The sequence below is a fragment of the Miniopterus schreibersii genome (assembly GCF_964146895.1).
Source record: "Miniopterus schreibersii genome assembly, chromosome: 14".
Classification (NCBI taxonomy): Eukaryota; Metazoa; Chordata; class Mammalia; order Chiroptera; family Miniopteridae; genus Miniopterus; species Miniopterus schreibersii.
The window spans coordinates 19315192-19333684 of NC_138114.1; the positions used below are offsets into that span (position 1 = coordinate 19315192).

General features: G+C 42.6%; 1 protein-coding gene across 2 annotated transcripts in view; it reads left to right on the forward strand.

Moving 5' to 3' along the window:
• The first annotated feature begins 9465 nt into the window (after window positions 1-9465).
• PPA1 (inorganic pyrophosphatase 1) overlaps window positions 9466-18493 on the forward strand; it is a 31368-nt gene continuing 22340 nt past the window's right edge. For both annotated transcript variants that reach the window (XM_081158454.1, XM_081158455.1), the window contains exons 1-2: window positions 9466-9709; window positions 11996-12054. In XM_081158454.1, coding sequence (XP_081014580.1) covers window positions 9646-9709; window positions 11996-12054 — 123 coding nt within the window. In that variant the 5' untranslated portion in view covers window positions 9466-9645. The remainder of the gene's footprint in view (window positions 9710-11995; window positions 12055-18493) is intronic.

Here is an 18493-nt window from a genome sequence, read left to right on the forward strand (position 1 = left end):
ATATGTATATTTCAGTTCTCTTGGGCAAATACCTAAGAGTGGGTTTACTGACCATACGGTAGTGTATAGTTTAACTGCAAGAAACTTCTAAAGTGTTTTCCAAAGTTGTTTTATCATTTTCCATTGCCATCAGCAGTGTATGAGGGTTCTAGTTGTCCTTGCCAACACTTAGTAGTATCAATCTTTTAAAAATTTTCCCAATGACTAGTGATGTGGGGCATATTTTCATATGCTTATTGGTCATTCTCCATCTTTTGTTGTAAAGTGCTTTCAAATCTATCTTTTAAAATTATGATTATAAATATATATTTTAAAAAATAAAAATAAAAATAAAAATAAATAAATAAATAAAATGATTATATTGTAGACACTTTAGTACAAAACTTTGCCCTAAACCAAAGAGGAACTTGGCACTAATAGATGATTTTTAAACCCTTCAAGAATGGATTTAAGGTAAGATAAGAGGATAGAATGTGATAGAACTGGGAGGATTTCTTTTTTTAATCTTCATCTGAGGATATTTTTTCCATTGCTGTTTCAGAGTGAGTGGAAGGGGGAGAGAGATCAATGTGAGAGAGACACATGGATTGGTTGCTTCCTGCATGTGCCCAGACCAGGCCCAGGGATCAAGCCTGCAACCAAGGTATGTGTCCTTGGCCGGAATTGAACCCAGGACTCTTCAGTCCGTGGGCCGACTGTCTAACCACTGAGCCAAACCGGCTAGAGCATGGGAGGGTATTTTCATAGGTGGTTAGAAAGGGCCCCTCTGAGGAGGTGACATCTGCGTACAGGTGCGATGAAGTGAAGGAGGGAGCCATGTGAATTGCTGAGGAAAAAACAACCCCGAGAGAACATCATGTGCAAAGGCCCTAAGAAACGAGGGAGATCAATGAAAAAGGAATTAATGCATATTAATATGGTGCTGAATTTCAATAATTATGTTTCTGGCCAAATCAAAACATTTATAAAGTTCTTGTTGAAAGCCAGGCACAGTCCTAAGAGCTTTATTTCTCACAACAGATCATAAGCTCCATGAGGACAGGGGCTATGTCTATTTTACTCACTTCTGTGGACTCGGATCTAGGACACTGCCTGCTACACAGGAGGCACTCAATAAATGTCTGTTGAATGAGTGAAATAAGCAGGTATTTATTATTATTCCCATATTATAGATGGAAAACCAAGGCTCAGAGAAGTTAAGTAACTTATCAGAGGTCATATAACCAGGAGGCGCTGAAGCTGAGATTCAAATCTTGGTCCATCTGACTAGGAAGCCAGGTTTTTGCCCCCCCCCCCCGCCCCAGCTGCTATGGATCCTCCTTCTTATATTTGGGAAACTGAAGTTCAGAATAAAAGAAAGAGGCTTGATGGAGGTCCCCCTTTAATCCTAAAAATAAAACCAGACGACCACAGGCTCCAGACTGCTGTTTTGGCCACAAGACCACATTTCCATCACATTCAGTGCCTTCCAAAGATTTGAGATGGAAAGAATACCAGAAGTTTAAGTAAAAAGTGTAAATTTAGTTTGATCCAACACTGCACCGAGCCGCAGGCTGAAAGAGATCCTTTCGATGCCTCTGCATGTGGTCACCGATGGGGCGCAAGCTGCGCGCTGGCTGTGGTGTCCTGCCTTGAGTTGTGTTCTCTCGCTAGTAGCAATGCCCAGGCCTTTGAATCCTGTCACCAACAAATGCTGCTGTTGTCATGTGCAAGCAAACAAATTAATGTGGGTGGAAAAACCCAAGCTTAGTGATTTGGGCAAATTAGTTTGTCACATAGCCAGCGGTGGTGTTAAATCACTCTCTGTTTGAGGAGCAATCTTTCCCCACCCTGCTCTGTCTCCCTCTCGGCAGAGAGGTTAGAACAGCCAAAGCCAAGCTGTTTCAGTGACTGAGCGATCTACATTTATGTTGTTTTTTAAAATTGTTGACACTATCCCAGATGTCCCCCATTTCCCCCCCTTTGCCCACCTCCGCCCAGCATCCCCCCGGCCCTGGCCTTCACGGCGCTGTTGCCTGCGTCCAGGGGTCATGCGTATATGCTCCTTGGCTGATCTCTCCCCCCCCCTTTATCCAGTCCTCCTCACCCCCACCCCTCTGGGATCCGTCAGTCTGTTCCACGGATCCATGCCTCCGGCTCTATTTTCCTGCCCCAAGGAAGAGCATTTTGCATAGTGTATTTTGTTCATTCCGAGTGCTATCTGGGGGTCTTTTGAAGCCACCTCCAATGACCATAACCACCCCATTTACTCTCCCCTAGTCCATGCCTTTGGAAAATGATTCTGTTACCTATGCTATAAATTATGGAAAGTAAATTCCTCGTGAAAGACTTGGTGTTTACTTTCTACTTTCTGTCGCATTAAAAATTTTCCCCCTTTTGCATCTTCCCTCTGAATAAAAAGTTTCCAGGCAAAACAGGTAGACAGTAGGCTGTGTTACCACCGACGTAACTACAGTATTCCCACTTCACAGATGGGAAACTGAGTTGTGGAGAAGTCAGGCATTTCCTTGACATCCCCAATGCTTGTAAGTGGTGAAATTAAAACAAAATTTCAGGCTTTGTGGGTTGCAGTCCAGTGTTCTTGACACTAAACCAAAGTACCTAGTTGGTTAGCTCCCCTCTTTTAAGTGTGACAGGTTAGACAAAACTTAATTCTGCCATGTGTACGCTCAACAAACTTAGTGTCTGTTGAGTCTGAGAACATGGGGGAACTCCCCACAGCCCAGTGGGCAGAGAGAGAAAGAAAAAAATCATAATGTACTTTCTTGACGTGGTATCATGGTTGGCCCAATAACCAATGGAACAGCCAGAGGGGTGTCAGGAAAGTGTTGCCATAAAACCTTGAAATAAGTCTTAAAGACTGAGCTAGGGACAACCAGGTAAAGAGGAGGGTTTGAAGCAGGGACCTGATGCACTCAGCTCTTCATCTGTTGAAGTTCACACTGGTGGCAGGCAGGGAATGACTTGGAGGGAAATGGAACTGGAGGTCAGTGAGGTAGGAGTTATTCGTGGGAATCCAGGTGAGAAATCCCAGAATTGGCTAAGGCTGTAGAGATGAAGGAGGGGTGACATGTTCAAGAGATGTTTGAGAGATCCATGCAATATTACCTTGTGACTGGTAGGTTGTGGGAGGATGGGTCATCATCTAGGATGCTTTTAGTTGCCATTAACAGAAAGCTGACCCAAACCAGCCCAAATTAAAGGGATATATTGGTTCACAGAATAATAAGTGCAAAGGATTGGTTGATCCACTGGCTCAACAATGTCATCAAGGGCCCAGGTTGTCTCTGTTCCTCTGCTCTGCCATCAGCAATGTGAACTTCATCCTCAGGCTGGCTTCCTTCATGGTGCAGAATGCAGCTACCAGCAATCAGAGCTTTCTTGTTTGCATTGAGAGAGAGAGAGAAAGAGAGAGAAAGAGAGAGGAAATATCTTTTCCCATGACTTTCTCCTAAGAGAACAAAGTAACTTCTCAGGAGTTAGCAAACTTATTGGTTCAAATTAGGTCAGGTATTCATTTCTGAACCAAACCCTGTGGCTAGAGAAATCCCATGTTTTTCAATGAGGTTCTAGAACAGTTAATGGGCTGGGATTTCAACGATTGATTTAGAGTAATCAAGACCCATTCCTTGAATCAGAGTCCATCTTTAATCAAATTAATCTGGCGGGGGGGAGTAAAGACTGCTGGGAAGTTAAGTCCATGTTTTTCAGCTGCAAGAAACAGAGTATTCTGAATCAAACTGGCTTAAACATAACAGCAAAGTCATGTGAGATAATAATTCACATAATTTTCCACTTGGCATCTTAATTGTAGGTTTATCACTATTACCTACAGGCTACCTCTCCTCCAGGTTATAAGACAGCTGGGGTTGGCAAATACTATGACAATGTCCACAAAAGGAAAAAGCATGGCCTCTTCCAGTGTGTGTCTCACAGAAGCAAGAGAACCTTTCCCAGAAGCTTCTCTCACACTTTCCCTTACATAACCTTGGCCAGAATTGTGTCACATACCCACAGCCAAACCAGTTATAGGAAAGGGGAATGGAAGCACCATGATTAACTTAGATTTATCGGACCCTCCCCTGGGGCTGAGATAGCACCAAATTCCCTGAAGCACATGGCCGTGCAGCGGTGGGTAGATGCATCGGGGCAGGAGTCCTGTTGGGAAGGAGAAAAGGAGTGTGAACAGCTGTGGGGTGGGCAACCACCAGGGGCTGCTGCAGAGGTTAACCAGGAGGAGCCTGGAACTTCCAGCTTGGCTGACTGGGCAGTGGTGGCACCGCTGAGATAGAGGACTCAAGGGGAAAAAGGGTGAGCTCATTTTTCTTTTTTTAGCCTGGTAACTATGAGATGCCAGCCAAGCAGAGAAGTCCAGAAGGTAGCTGCCTATCAGGGGGTTGATCAGCCTTTCTTCTTAAAATTCCCTCTTCCCCTGGCTTCCAAGACACCGCAGTGTCCTGTTTTATCTCCTGCCTCTGTGGATTCCTTCTCAGACCCCCTTCATGGGTGCTTCTCCTGTGACCCTTCCCTGGAATATTGAAAGTCCTCAGAGTTCTGCTCTAGGTTCTCTGCTTTTTAAAATTATTAGTATATTTCTTCTATGACTTAAATTGTCCAAATCAATGACTTCGGTCAAATTTCTTTTCTCTTTTGAGTTCCAGGCCTATCTAACCACACACTGGGCATCTCAATTTGAAGTTTAGTCTCTCCCCACCCCTATAATTTCTATAAGATTTTCTCCATTATATGATCATTTGGAAAGCAAATAATATACCAAGTAGTTTGTGATTTTAGGCAAAGAGGTTGGGAAACAGATTGTTACTAGTGTGCCCGGGATGCTTTTGGCTGCTTTTGATAGAATACTACAAGAAACAGAGAAGCTTAGAGAAGAATGGACTGTTTTGTTAGGAGGAATGAAAGGGAAGAGAGAATCAGAAATTCTAGGACTGACAGGGTCGAAAGATGCAACTATTGTTCATCTCTAACCAATAAAGGATAAAAATTGAGAAAAGCTTTGAGTCACAAAGCTGATTAAGTCTCATGTTAAAACAGCCTTGGGACAGAGACCAGATCAAGGGCATGAGCAGTGGCTCCCCAGAACATTCTTTGTTGGATAGAATGGTTCAGGGAAAATAGACTAAGGGCATGCTCTCCTATGGAGCCTTGATAGTTCAGGTTACCTTGATAGTTCAATTTTGCTAGAAGGACATGTCTTGAAAGAATTATAGGTGTGTTGATAGGCACATGGAACTGACTAGAATCAGGTAAAATGCTTACCAAGTTTTAGAGAGTTGTAGAGCCAAGACACAACTGCTTGGGTTGAAGGATCATGATAGAGGACAACTTTTGGGCTCCCAAATTGCTGTGGACAGAAAGGAAGCTGAAAGAAGCTTAGCCCCCAAGGAGTGTCTTTTTCCAGATGTGACCAAGAAGGATAATGGAATAGGACCTTCCAGAGAGTAAAGTCACAAACTATAAAGAACAGCAACTTGGTTACTCCTGGGAACTTACTTGAGAAATGTTTCTTACGTCCAACAGGATTTTGGAATTCTAAGAACCAGTGATGGTATGTGCCCCCCCATTCTTTCTTCTTATTAATAAGAGTGTTTATTTCAGTGTTTATTCTGTTCTTGTCCAACCATTTCATATTAGATGATAGGTATAGATGTGTGGGGGGCAGTAGATAGCATTGATTTCTTTTTCTGGTTGTTGTTATTCCTCACCAAGGATACTCTTTCTACTGATTTTTAGAGAGAGTGGAAGGGAAGGGGGAGGGAGGGAGAGAGATGAGAGAGAAAGAGACACATCACTGTGAGAGAGACACATTGATTGGTTACCTCCCACAGGCACCCCAACCAGGGCTGGGGATCAAACCTGCAACTCAGGTACATGCCCTTCACCCGGAATCAAACCTGCGACCCTTCCGTGTGCGGCCAATGCTCTAACCACTGAGCAACACCGGCCGAGGCAACATTAGTTTCTCTTTAAGATTTTAAGTCTCTGTATCAAGAGAAGCCATATCGTGACATAATGCAGATACTATCATGAGAAATTAAACTTTGACCCTGATGTCATGATTGGTTGAGATTTTGGGATATCACTTTTTGTAGGGAGAGTGAGTGTATTTTTTCATGCCAAAGGGGGATAAATGAATACTTATGATCAAGGAAGTAGACTGATAAAAGTCATAATTTGTTTCACTCTCTGTCCCAACCAAACTACCTCAGTAAATGACAAACCATCAACAGGTTGCTGCAGCCAGAAACCTAGAAATCATCCGAAAATCCATCTCCTTCATCTTTTACTTTGTGCAACCAATGAGCGGTTCCATTAATTCTATCTTGAGTATTGCTCTGTACACAGTCTTCTCTTTAGCCACTCAAATCCAGGGCACCACCATCATCTCACGGGGGCCACTGCAGGAGTCTGCTCCCTGTTCTCCCTGCCTCTGGTATTGCTAAACCTCAGTCCAGGCCCCAAGCTGCGAACAGAGTCGCTTTTTGAAGCAATTTTGATCATGGCACATTCCTGCTAAAACCCTTCTTAGGTTTCCTGTTGCTCTTATGAAAAAGTTCAAACCCCGTATGAAGCCTTCCAAGGTCCTCCACTATTTAACCCTGACCACATCTCCGGTGTCATCTCTTAATAGTCCATTTCTGGCTTCTGTCTTGTCCTCTTTGCCTTGTTAATCCCTTCTCAGCCTTCAGGTCACAGGTAAAGGTTGCTTCCTTGAAGAGGTTCTCTGCTCCTATAATTCAATATCTTATACTTCCTCTATTCCTCTACTTACCCAAGTTGATTGTAATTATTTGTTGAAGTCTGTCTTCCCTTCAGATTATGAGTTCTGTGAAGGCCAGGACTATGTCTTTCTCAGTTCCAGATCCCTATCACCTAGCACAGAGCATGGTCACAATAAGTGTTAAATAATACTTAGTGTTTGAAAGTTTTCATAATATAGGACCTATAGGTCTTAGTTGACACCAAATATATACGTGGGATAACTTAGGGACAGAGTATCTCTAGAAAGAGAGAACGTGAGAAGTAAGAAAGACAATGATGGCCTGGCCAGAGTGGCTCAGTTGGTTGAGCATTTTCCCATACACCCAAAGGCTGTGGGTTTGATTCCTGGTCAGGGCACACACCTGGGTTGTGGGTTGGACCCCTGGTTGGGGCATGTATATAGAAGGCAACAGATCGATGTTTCTCTCACATCAATGTCTCTCTCTCTCCCTCCCCCTTCCTCTGTCTCTAAGCATGTCCTCAGGTGGGGGTTAAAAAATAATAAAATAATAAAATAAAAGACAATGATGATTAAGATGAAGAGATGGAGGGCAGGCTAAGGGGGAGAATGATTAATGAGTGGCCAGAGAAGCAGGAGGAATGTCAGAAGAGAATGCAATCACAAGCCAAAGTGGAGAGAGCATCAGGAAACTGGAGGTATCCAGCAGAGTCAGCCCAGCAAGAGGATAGGATGTGGACTGAAAAGTGCCATTGGATTTGGTTACAGAGCAAGAGGGATAGTGTTTGAGAACAGCTGAGTATATCCTTTGTTAAACTAGTATACTTAAGAAGGTATTCCCCCCCCCTCCCTTCATTAATTTCTCTACCCATCGGTCCAGCAAAGATTCATTGAACATCTGTTCTAGGCCGGGTCCTGTGCTAAGCCCCAGGGAGACATGAGAAGCAGAACAAGGTCTCTTGGGCCGGTGGAGGTCAGCACCCTTTTCCACAAGGGAAAGTTACAAAGCACTGACTGGTGCCCCAGTAAAGCCAGGGCATGGCATTTCATTGGAGTTGGTACCGATTGGCTCTCTGAACACTTTCAATGATACAAAAGTAAGTGCCTAAGTACAGAGGTCAGGAAAACTTTACTCTCTTGCTCTGAGCTGGCAGGAGGCAAAGGGAAAGTACATGTGGCACACTATTGCATCATTTCTGTCTGTCCATAAGTCAGTCACAGATGAGAATTGGGATTTTTCCAAGAAAACTAGTTTCATCTGCCCAAAGGCAGAGAACAGAGCAGTTCAATGAAAAGAAAGTCCCCTCAAAAAGTCTCAGAAGTTATCCTGTTTAGTATTCCCTCTGCGGAGACTCTTAATTTTCAACAATACGTTGTGTTACTGACTAAACTACTGCTCCTTTTTTTTCCTACCCTGTGTTCTAACTACTGGTAAAACAGTGCGGTGCAGTGTTCAAAAGGTCAGCGAGTCATGGCCTTCTGAAAATTAATGGGAGTCTGGATGGTGACAAGGGAGGGGCACTTTCTAACTAATTAGAATTATCTTACTAGGTTTTTATTTAATAAAGGGAGCATCTCATTTTACATAATAGGCATTGTTTTGCAGAAAACAAAGTTTAAATCAAAATGTTTTTAAGGCACATTATGAGAAACCCAGGCCAGCAAAAAATTTAAATAAATCTAGCATTCTTTGAAATGTGAATAATCATTTCTTAATTTGTAATTAGGATTTTGAAATATACTTTTTTTTCTTTAAAACATATAGGATTGGGTATGTAATGGATGCAAATATCTACCCACCACCTTCAATCAGACTTTAGCTTTTGAGGTCTGGCCTGATAAATTGGAACAGAAGTAGAAAAATAAGCTCCCAAGAACTTCTGCCTGAGAAAAATGTCCTCAAGGGACTCAGAGTTCAAGCCTGAGCTTTTCCAAGGCTTCCATCTAAGTCCCCAGGACCTGGGGTGGGCCGGGCAAGGCGGGGGGAGTGAGCCCTGCTCCTGGGACAGTGGGTGACAGGTTGTGCTTCCCGAGCATCTACTAGGAGCCAGGCTCTCCCTCCAGCTCCTGGGGTGTGCCCACTCCGTGAATCATCCCAACACTCACGAAATAGTTCCTATGACCATCTCCATTTCCAGATGAGAAACTGAGTCAGAGAGGTTCGCAGCGCTCTGACCGAGGTCACAGCCTTAGAAAGCGGTGGAACTGGTCCTTGGCTGGTGGCCACGGCAGGTGTCAGTCATATGCTTCAGCTTTGCTTAAACGGATTAGAGAAACGTAAATACACACTATTACCACCAACCGCAGGCAGGGCCGGTCGGGGAAAGCGGGTGGGTTACGTATAAACGACTTTTGAGATAATCGCTCTGCAGGGAAGGGTGTGTGAGAGCCAAAGGTGAATTTCCAGAGTGCGTGGTGGGGGAGAGGGCCGTGGCCAGATCCTAGCTGGTCCAAACTGAGAACCTGAGCTTTTACTGTCCTCGGCCACAGCCCCCAAAGTTCGCGGGCTAAAGAACAGCCAAAAACCGGCGGCCGGCCGCGTGGCCCAGCCTGGGAGCCCGGGGCGGGGCTGCGGAGGTGGAGCCCGAGGGGCGGGGCTGCGGAGGTGGAGCCCGAGGGGCGGGGCTGCGGAGGTGGAGCCCGAGGGGCGGGGCTGCGGAGGTGGAGCCCGAGGGGCGGGGCTGGGGCTCAAGGACGCGCGGGCCGGGCGGAGTGCGCCTGCGCACGAGGTGGGCCGGGCGGGGGCGGGGGAGACACCCGGGGCGGCCGCGTTAAAGGCCGCTCCCGGCGCCGCTCGGCAGTCCGGGGCTAGGAGTGCGCAGGCGCGGAGGGCTCTCCCAGTCAGTCGGCGCGGCGTGCGGGCTGCTGGCTCCGTGGCGGCGGCGGCGGCGCCTTTCTCCGGCATCATGAGCGGCTTCAGCAGCGAGGAGCGCGCCGCGCCCTTCACCCTCGAGTACCGAGTCTTCTTCAGTGAGTGTTGGTGGTCCTGCGGGCCCTCCCCGCCCGCCCGTCCATTCATTCCCGGGCCTCGCCTCGCCTCGCCTCGCGTCCCGCCGGGGCGCCTGCGGCCCGCTCTCAGCCCCTTGTCCCGGGCGCGGGCTCGGCTCCTCGGGCCGGTCCCTGGAGCTTGGGCCGACCCGATCGTCCCATTTCACAGGTCCGGCCTGCGGGCGGGACGGCACGGGCTCGGTTGGACCCGAACCTGGGCTAGGCTCGTTTTGCAGGTGTTCGGCAGTGTGCGATGGGAAAGGAGACCTCTAAGTCACCCCATTTGGAGGAAAAGGAGGAGGAGTTGGGAGAGGGGGGAGGGACTCCCTCAGACCTTAATTCCTTCACTGTGCTCAGACTTGGGACACTCAGCGGGTTAAGTGCAGCCCCTTGTTCTGCAGACGGGGAAACTGAGGCCCGGATCGGGAGCGCTCGGAGGACCGGACCCATCCCTCCCGGGGGTATCCCAGGAGCGCTCCTGCCTCCGCCGCGTGTTTTCTCCGTAGCGCTGATGCTGGGAACTGGCCTGTGAAACAGAAAACTGTTCCCTTCGAGTCACACAGGTGACGTCAACTGACAGGCGGAGTGAGAAAGCCGGAGTTGCCCCCGTCCGGGGACTCGGCGCCTCAGGGGCTCCTGCCCGGTCCGCGCCGAGCCGGGGGCTGCCGGCTGGCGGCGCTTCGCTCTCCCCGGCTCCCCGCCTTTCCCTCGGGTTTACCTTTACTCTCCAGCCCCTCCGCAGGCTGTTAGGAAGAGGCTATTGGAGATCATGGAGGGGCTGGAAAAGGTGTCACCAGAGACTGTTCTGTTTTAACTTTACAGTTTTATTTGGAGGGAGATGGGCAGGCGCGCTGAGTTCTGTGAGTTCTGCAGTGTGCGGAGGGCAGGAAAGAGTGGGTTTCAGGGGAGCAAATGGGACGCTGAGAGGGAACGGAGCTCCTGTCCAAAAGTAGCCCGGGTGGGAGGAAAAGGTAGCTGAACTCTCAGGTTTACACATCTAGTTGAACATTAGACTACCATGTGAAACCCAGGAAGGCTGCGACTCCCCATTTTATATAATTTTGGAAATAGCAGTAAGGGCAGTGCAGGAACCTTTGACAAGTCACTGAACTATTTGAACGGAGTTAGGATTGGCAGCAGAATTCCTCACTAGGAGGGATTTAGACTAGACGGGTAACTGGTTTGAAGGGAGGGGAATGGTTTGGGTAATATTCAAGCTATATGTGCAGAGCAAATGCAGTTTTTAGATTATGTATTGGTAGCAAATATTTGATAGCCATTATGGAAGAATCAAAGCCACTCCTTGACTTTGGCACTGGCTAAAGGAACTTTTTATCAGATGGAACTTCCTGGAACTTAAATACTTATATAATTTTAATTTTTTAAAAATCATAAACTTCTTAGACTCATTCTTTAATAGGAAGTTTGTTTTTTTTTAAACCTCTGTAGTGTTTCATGTGCCAATCTCTCTAAAACTGAGAGTGGGCTAGACGGAAAAGTCAGTTGATTGGGAGTGGTCACTGTCCGTTTCTAAAGCTGATGGGATGCAATGTGGACTGATGCTTAGGTTTCCTGAAGAATAATATGGAAATTTAAAAATTACTTTTTGGATATGGTAGTTTGGTCTCTAGAATATAGAAATTACCTGTGAAAGTGTTGTTGCAACTTGATTATCCTAAAAAAAAAAAAAAATCATAATCTAAGATGGCTCTGTCTTCCTGGAACATCATTTAAGGCAAAATGGTTTATAATTCAGCAAACTGATCTCCTCCCTTCTCTCTGAGCCCAAGTATTTCTTTGGTTTTGTAAACTGTTAACTGATGCAAGATCAACCCAAAACAATTTGATCACCTTTTGTATACTAGACACTGCTAGGCTTTGGGGATACAAAGGTACATATAAGGCAGTCCCTGCCCTCATTATAGAGGTTAATACGTCTTAGATGCCTAAGGAACACAGACGATGAAAACTTAATCCAGCCTTGGAGGAGAGTCAGAAAAGGTGGAGTATACAACCAGTTTTTTGTGGGAATAAAATCTTGGTATAAAAATGTGTACTGTATCATTCTGGTGAGTGGTGTTGACAATAGGGGAGGCTATGTGTTTGTGGGAGCAGGGGGTATATGGGAAATCTCTGTACCTTCTCAATTTTATTATAAACCTAAAACTGTTCTTAAAAAATTAAGGTGTTTTTTTTAAAAATATACTTCATGTATCTGGAAATATAATTAACAAAAAAAGTAATAACATTTTCTAATTTATTTTGCAGAAAATGAAAAAGGGCAATATATATCTCCATTTCACGATATTCCAATTTATGCACATAAGGTAAGATGTTCTTTTCTTTTGAACCCAGTCTGGGATTTTCTTATGTCTTAACAAGCGCTTAAAATGCCTCGTTGTGCAGTGAGTTAAAAGGGTGTTGACTAAGAAGTCGGTCTTAAATCCAGGTTATTAGTTAAAGAAGCAACTATAACTTGGGGAAGGAGTAGAGGAATAGAAGCAAATGTCTTAAAGCTGCCTCGGTTAACAAAAAAAATCACATTGGTCTTTTTTGTATGAGTATTTGGAACTAAAATCTTAATACTCCATTAGTGGTTTCAAAATTAAGTAGCCAGCCCAAAATTTGGGCTGTGGAATATTTACTAAATAGTAAAAATAAACTAGATTATTCAGTGAATACAGAAAAATTCAGTACTTTTAATGGACTGGTTGAGTTAAGATCTCCAAATAGTGTTAATAAAGGTAAGTCCACAGACTTCTAAAAAGAGATGTCTGTTTCTGTATATACCAGTGAGCCAAAGAAATCTAACTTTAGCACAAATTGATAGGTTTACCACAAAATGGTAAGACTCTTTACTTTCCTAGGGAAAAAAAAGCCTACAACTACGTATTCCAAAATATTCATGATCCTAGAATTAATTGCTAGTGACTGTTTTCATTTTTACTTTCATTTTTGCCTTTTTATATTTTCTAACCTTTTTATAAAGAGTATGCATTATTTGTACAGATTCAAATAGTCATTTAAAAAGAAAACACAGCTTTTTTAGCTTCCTTCCCAATAGGAGAAGTGTGTACTATATTTAGGAACTGACAAAAGGACAAATGTTTGATTCTTTTCTCTACCTTAAAACTTTTTTTTTCATTTAGCCAGGAAGCTTGATTCACAGTGAGTACAAATCTGCTGGAGTTGTAAAAGCTACATCGATTTTTGATCTTTAGCTAGGTGTCTACACGTAAACATGTGAACATCATGTTCCAGTGTACATCTAGAATACTAGTAAAGATGAAATTTTATCCTTGTGTGTGTTGTCTCACTATTTTTCTGTGCTTGTCTATCGGAGAGAAATAGACAAATTCATTTTACTTCTACGGGGAAGTTTGCTGTAGGTTTATATTGACACTTGGACATTGGCAGAAAAATCCAACCTGTGTGTTGCTTCCAAGTAGCCTACCTGAGCTGAGCTCCAACTGGAGGCAGTGGAGCAAACAGCCCCAGGCCAATTATGTGCCACAGTTAGAGGAGGGGCCTCTAATTTGTATGTATTCTCCTGTGGGATTCTCAAAGTGTGTTTACTCAGAGACTCGACTCTATTACATCTGGATTCCTGGGAGTTGATGTGAATTGCAGGATCTTTCCTTCCTCTTGAATTGGCACCATTTGGTTGGCTTGGATGTTTTTTGTATAATTAGTATGTATAGCAAAGTACTTTACAGTAACATCTTAGACCATTTTGAGTAATGAAGAGATAAAAAATGATGACCCTAAGTTTATTGATGCTACCTTGGTATACGGATCTACTAAGGATGGAAAACATTTTCTTGACACATAGCTGCATTGTGTGTGTGTATTTTTTTAATGTTCCTGTCTTAGTCCACTTGGGCTGCTATAACAAAATACCACAGACTGGGTAGCTTATAAACAGCAGAGATGTATTGCTCATAGTTCTAGAGGCTGAAAGTCTGAGATCAGGGTGCCAGTTTGGTCAGGTGAGAACTCTCTTCTGGTTGCAGACTTCTCAGTATATCCTCACATGGCAGAAAAGTCTAGGGAGCTCTGCAGAGCCTCTTTTATGAAGCACTAATCCCATTCATGAGGGTTCTACCCTCATGTATTAACCACTTCCCAAAGGTCCCACCTAATATACCATCATCTTTGAAGATTAGGATTTCAACATAAGAATTTTGGGGGGACGCGAACATTCAGAGCGTAGCAGTAAGTGACTAGGCAATAGTCTAGCCAAGGACCAGAATGGTCATAGCAGTTGTGGTACCTAATCTTATTGCTGCTCCAAGTTTCTTCAAAATAGGAAACTGAAGACTACATTGGTGTCATGTAAAACGTCTTCACTCAAGTTATTCTGTGACTGCTTGAAGTCTTGTACAGGATTGCTTGTGTCTATAATCTGGGGTTACTCAAATGAAGACTCTGCTTTTGGCTCTGGTTGGTGTGGCTCAGTTGGTTGAGCTTCGTCCCATGCACCGAGAGGGCACTGATTCCATTTCCGGTCAAGACACATGCCCAGGTTGCAGGCTCAATCCCCAGTAGGGGGCATGCAGGAGACAGCTGATTGATGTTTCTCTCTCCCTCTCCTTTCCTCTCTCTAAAATCAATAAACACGTCTTTTAAAAAAGATAAAAAAACGTTGCTTTTGTACCACCCAAAGGTGGCTCAAAAGCACAAGCTCTTGCAACAACTCTGTATTTCACTAGTGGTCCAGACCTCAGTGAACTTCAGCGCTTCAGATTTCTGCCTGAGAAACAGGAAAGAGTTCTTTTGTTTTTAAGGAAGTTCGGTATATACAAAACAAGTAAGGGTGTGGTACACAGAAATTATTTTGGATTATAGCCTAAATAAAAGATCAGATTAACTCAATTGGTTCCAGAAGAGGTGATTTTTAAAATATTCCAATATAATTATATTTCCATACTTTTTTTGTGTGTGTGTGTGGCCATAGACCTTATCCCTAATATGGTCATCCATTTGACAGATGATAATGAGAGAAGGTACTTTTAACACAACTCATTCATCTCTACTAAGGAAAAATGCCCAAAGGGTTATCCTATTCCAGGTCAGGACCTTTCAGTGTGGAGAGCATTAGATTTGGTATATATGCCATTAGGTAATCAATCCAGCCAATCCTGAGAATCCTTATAACTCAGGTACCCTGGTTGGATTATTTCCAAATCCATTGGGTAGAAGAACACAAAGGCAAGGACTCATTGGATTGTTGTTTTTTGGTTTGTAAAAGTGTCCTTTGCTCTGGGTCTATTTGGGAATCAAATATAAAAGCACCTGTATAGTTCAGAGTGTCTTCTGGCATAAAATTTCTAAGATACCAGAAATTTTAGAAATACAAAAGAGAGCATAAACAATGTGAAACATTGGGTAAATTAAAGCTTTATCTAAATATGAAAATGTTCAAATATTATGATTTCATGTTTAGTTTTAGAAGTTTGGTATTTTTCTATGCATCTTAAACTTTGATGTTGAATACTAGTCTAACAATATAGGCTTCTGTTTGTTTTTCAGTGACTGTGGGGAACATATGTAAATATGGAACTATGTTTCTTTTCTGTCCTTCCAAAAAAAAGTCAGGCTTCTAATCAAATAGGTTAAGGTTTGAGAAATATAACAGAAATTTCTTTTGCATTGTTTATCATTCTTAACATTTTAAAGATACTCTCACTGTACAGTACCCAAAATTTTTAGACTCTTCTATGGTACTCAAGTGGATGCTTTTTAGATTTCTCACTTTCTTACAGAGTTTGCTTTCTTTTGAACTTTCTTTTTCTTTTATAGACAGTTCCATAAATTGAAGTTTTAAAAAGTATCACAGAATTAATAATATAAACACAGTTTGTCTTTCCCAACTTGTTTATGTAGAATGGTTGGGTTTTCTGGGTTGTTTTGTTTTGTTTATCTTTTGGTTTTGCATTTTCCAAACCAAAGTTAGAACTGGAAACGTCGATGACAACTGGTAACAGTGAAACTTAATTGACTTGTCATAACTAAGAACAAGCTCCTATTTTTTCTCCTCAGATGAGCTTTGACATGACTAAAATTTGAAAACAGCTATTCTAACCATAAGTTCTGTGATTTATCAACTTTATAAAAAATTAAGTTGTGATTATTAAATATGCATATAATGTGCTTATAGCAAAGTCTCAAAACACAATAACCAAACAAAAATAAGGCGATTATGTTGACCTCAGTGACTGGCTATTCCTGAAGCCCTGGAGAGCTCTCTGTTCTATGGATAGCAAATCTTGATTTCAGTCCTGGTTTTACCAACTGACTGGTTTTGTGGTATTGAGCAAGTTACTTTACCTCTGAGCACTGTTGGTCTTAGTGGAATTTTATGTTACATTCTACACTGACAGTTCATGATTCTGTATATTCTGTAAACTTACTGATGAAGTCTCATTAAAGATTTGTATTTAAAAAGTCAAATAATATTGTTAATATTTATTGAATGCTTTCTATACCTTAGGCACTATGCTAAAGCCCTTATGTGGATTATCCCATTTAACCACCAGGCCATTCTCTGAGCTAGGTTCTTTCATTAACCCCATTATCTGGGATCACCAGCTAGAACTCATGAGCAATAGCCAGGCATTCTGGCTCAGAACCCGTGGTCTTTACCACTGAGCTATATTACCTCCCATGAGGCATGTATGTGGGGTGGATTTTACTTGGTGCCTTTTTGTATTTTCCATACTTTCTACAGTAAATGTCTCTTTGATACTGTAGGAAAGAAAGACTTGCTTGATTTTTTGTTTTGTTTTGTTTTAGCTTAGAATTCAAAGGAAATAAATAAGAATGTTCTTTCTTTGGGAAGGCTGTAAAGTGTAGTCCAGGGATTCTTGGTGGCCCTGAGGTCCTGGACTGCCCATTGGTGGCTTTCTGAGGTCCTGTGAATTCTCTGAAATTGCAATTTGCTATAAATATGCATTTTTCTTGGGGAAAGTTCTAGGGTCAGAATTTTTAGTTGTTGAAAATCATAGAAAAGTTTGACAACTGGAAATGCAGACTCTGCTTGATTTTTATAAAAAAAAGAAAGTAGACTGATTATGGTTAAAATATCTCTTTTCAAAATTTAGTCTTTTTAAAGCTCATCTGAAGGGACAGAATAGGAGCTTTTAAGTTTTCTTACTTTCAATAGGTATATATGGCAGTAGGTATTAACCAAATATAAGAATTTGTTGGAACTGCTATGAGTAGAAAATCTGTGTAACTGGAAAACAAATGAGTATTACTGACAGGTATTTGTTTTTAAATTTTAATGGGGTAACTATCTTCCCTGGACTCTCACCACAACTGGCTGAGCAAATGTCTGTTTGCTATAAATCATGTTTTGCTTTGTAGAGTTACAATTATAATGAATATGGAGCACACAGTGTGAACATTGGTCATCATATTTCTTCTTCTAATTCAATTTAATTGCTTTAGGTCTTGCCACACATTTTAATGTTAAAGCTTAACATTTTTTTTACATGCAAGTAGTGTGAATAGTTTTCCCAATATGGGATCACTGATTATTAAAAGATGATATCCCGCCCGGCCGGGCATGGCTTAGCGGTTGAGCATCGACCTAGGATCCAGGCGATCGGGGTTCTATTCCCAGTCAGGGCACATGCCCGGGTTGCGGGCTGCAGCCGATCAATGACTCTTTCATCATTGATGTTTCTGTCTGTCTGTCTCTCCCTCTCCTTTCCTCTCTCTGAAATCAATAAAGATACATTAAAAAAATATATAAAAAAATAAAAGATGACATCCCATAAGGGTTGTCTTTTTTAATTGAAAAGCTAACTACTGTCTAGTTATATTTTCCCCCAAACCCACAAACTGAGTAGTAACTGAGTCTCTAGCCAACATATTCAAAGCTGAGAGGATTAAAAATGCAAAAACAAGTCCTCAGATCCAATTAAGGGAGCCCTGCTACCTATGGGCTAATCAATACCAGTGGCGCTGCTTGACGCCAGGAAGCTGAAGACATCCTAATAACCCCACTCAGAACAGTTGCCTCATGCAGCCATTTTCCAGCTTCCAACTCATGAATAAAGGTAATAATACATTGTTAATCCTACTTCAGAAAACCTTTGCAAGTTGTTTTATTTACAATGCCAGCTTTTAAAAAGTCACTGGACTAAAGTTAACGACAATAAACTAGGCAGAAAATGCTTTACAAGGAGAGAGAAAGCCCCAAATTCCCTTTTTATAGAGGACCCACGATTTAGTTTTATTCAGAGCAGAGAAAAAATGAAACTTTTGATCAGCCATAGGTTTGGAATCTGTGCCCATACTATATATGCAATCAAGATGATATTCTGCTAATACAGTTGACTTGCTGCTGCATTTTTCTATTGTTTGTTTAATATTAACAATTATAAACAGCAGTGCAGCTAGTATTTGGAACAGTCCTTACAGTGTTACAGTGTCAGGCACAACTTTTCACTTCTCTTCACACTGCTGGTTCTCTTTGCCTACCTGGGCTTCCTCTTCTTCAGTAAAGTCATTTTTTATATTGAAGGTCTTGTGAATCTCTTCAGTTTTCCCCTTGATCATATTAGCAACCGTCTTGCATGTAACATCAAGTAAACCTTTGATGTGTAAGTAGTTTGCAGCCAGAATAAGTTCAGTGTTCCATCATATTTCTTTTTTGTCAGCTTCTCAAATAGACTTTTGTCGCTTGTCAGTGAAATAATGTGAGAACCCATTTACTTTTTCCTTTAAATTAAAATTTTTTTCAGCTTTATTGAGGTA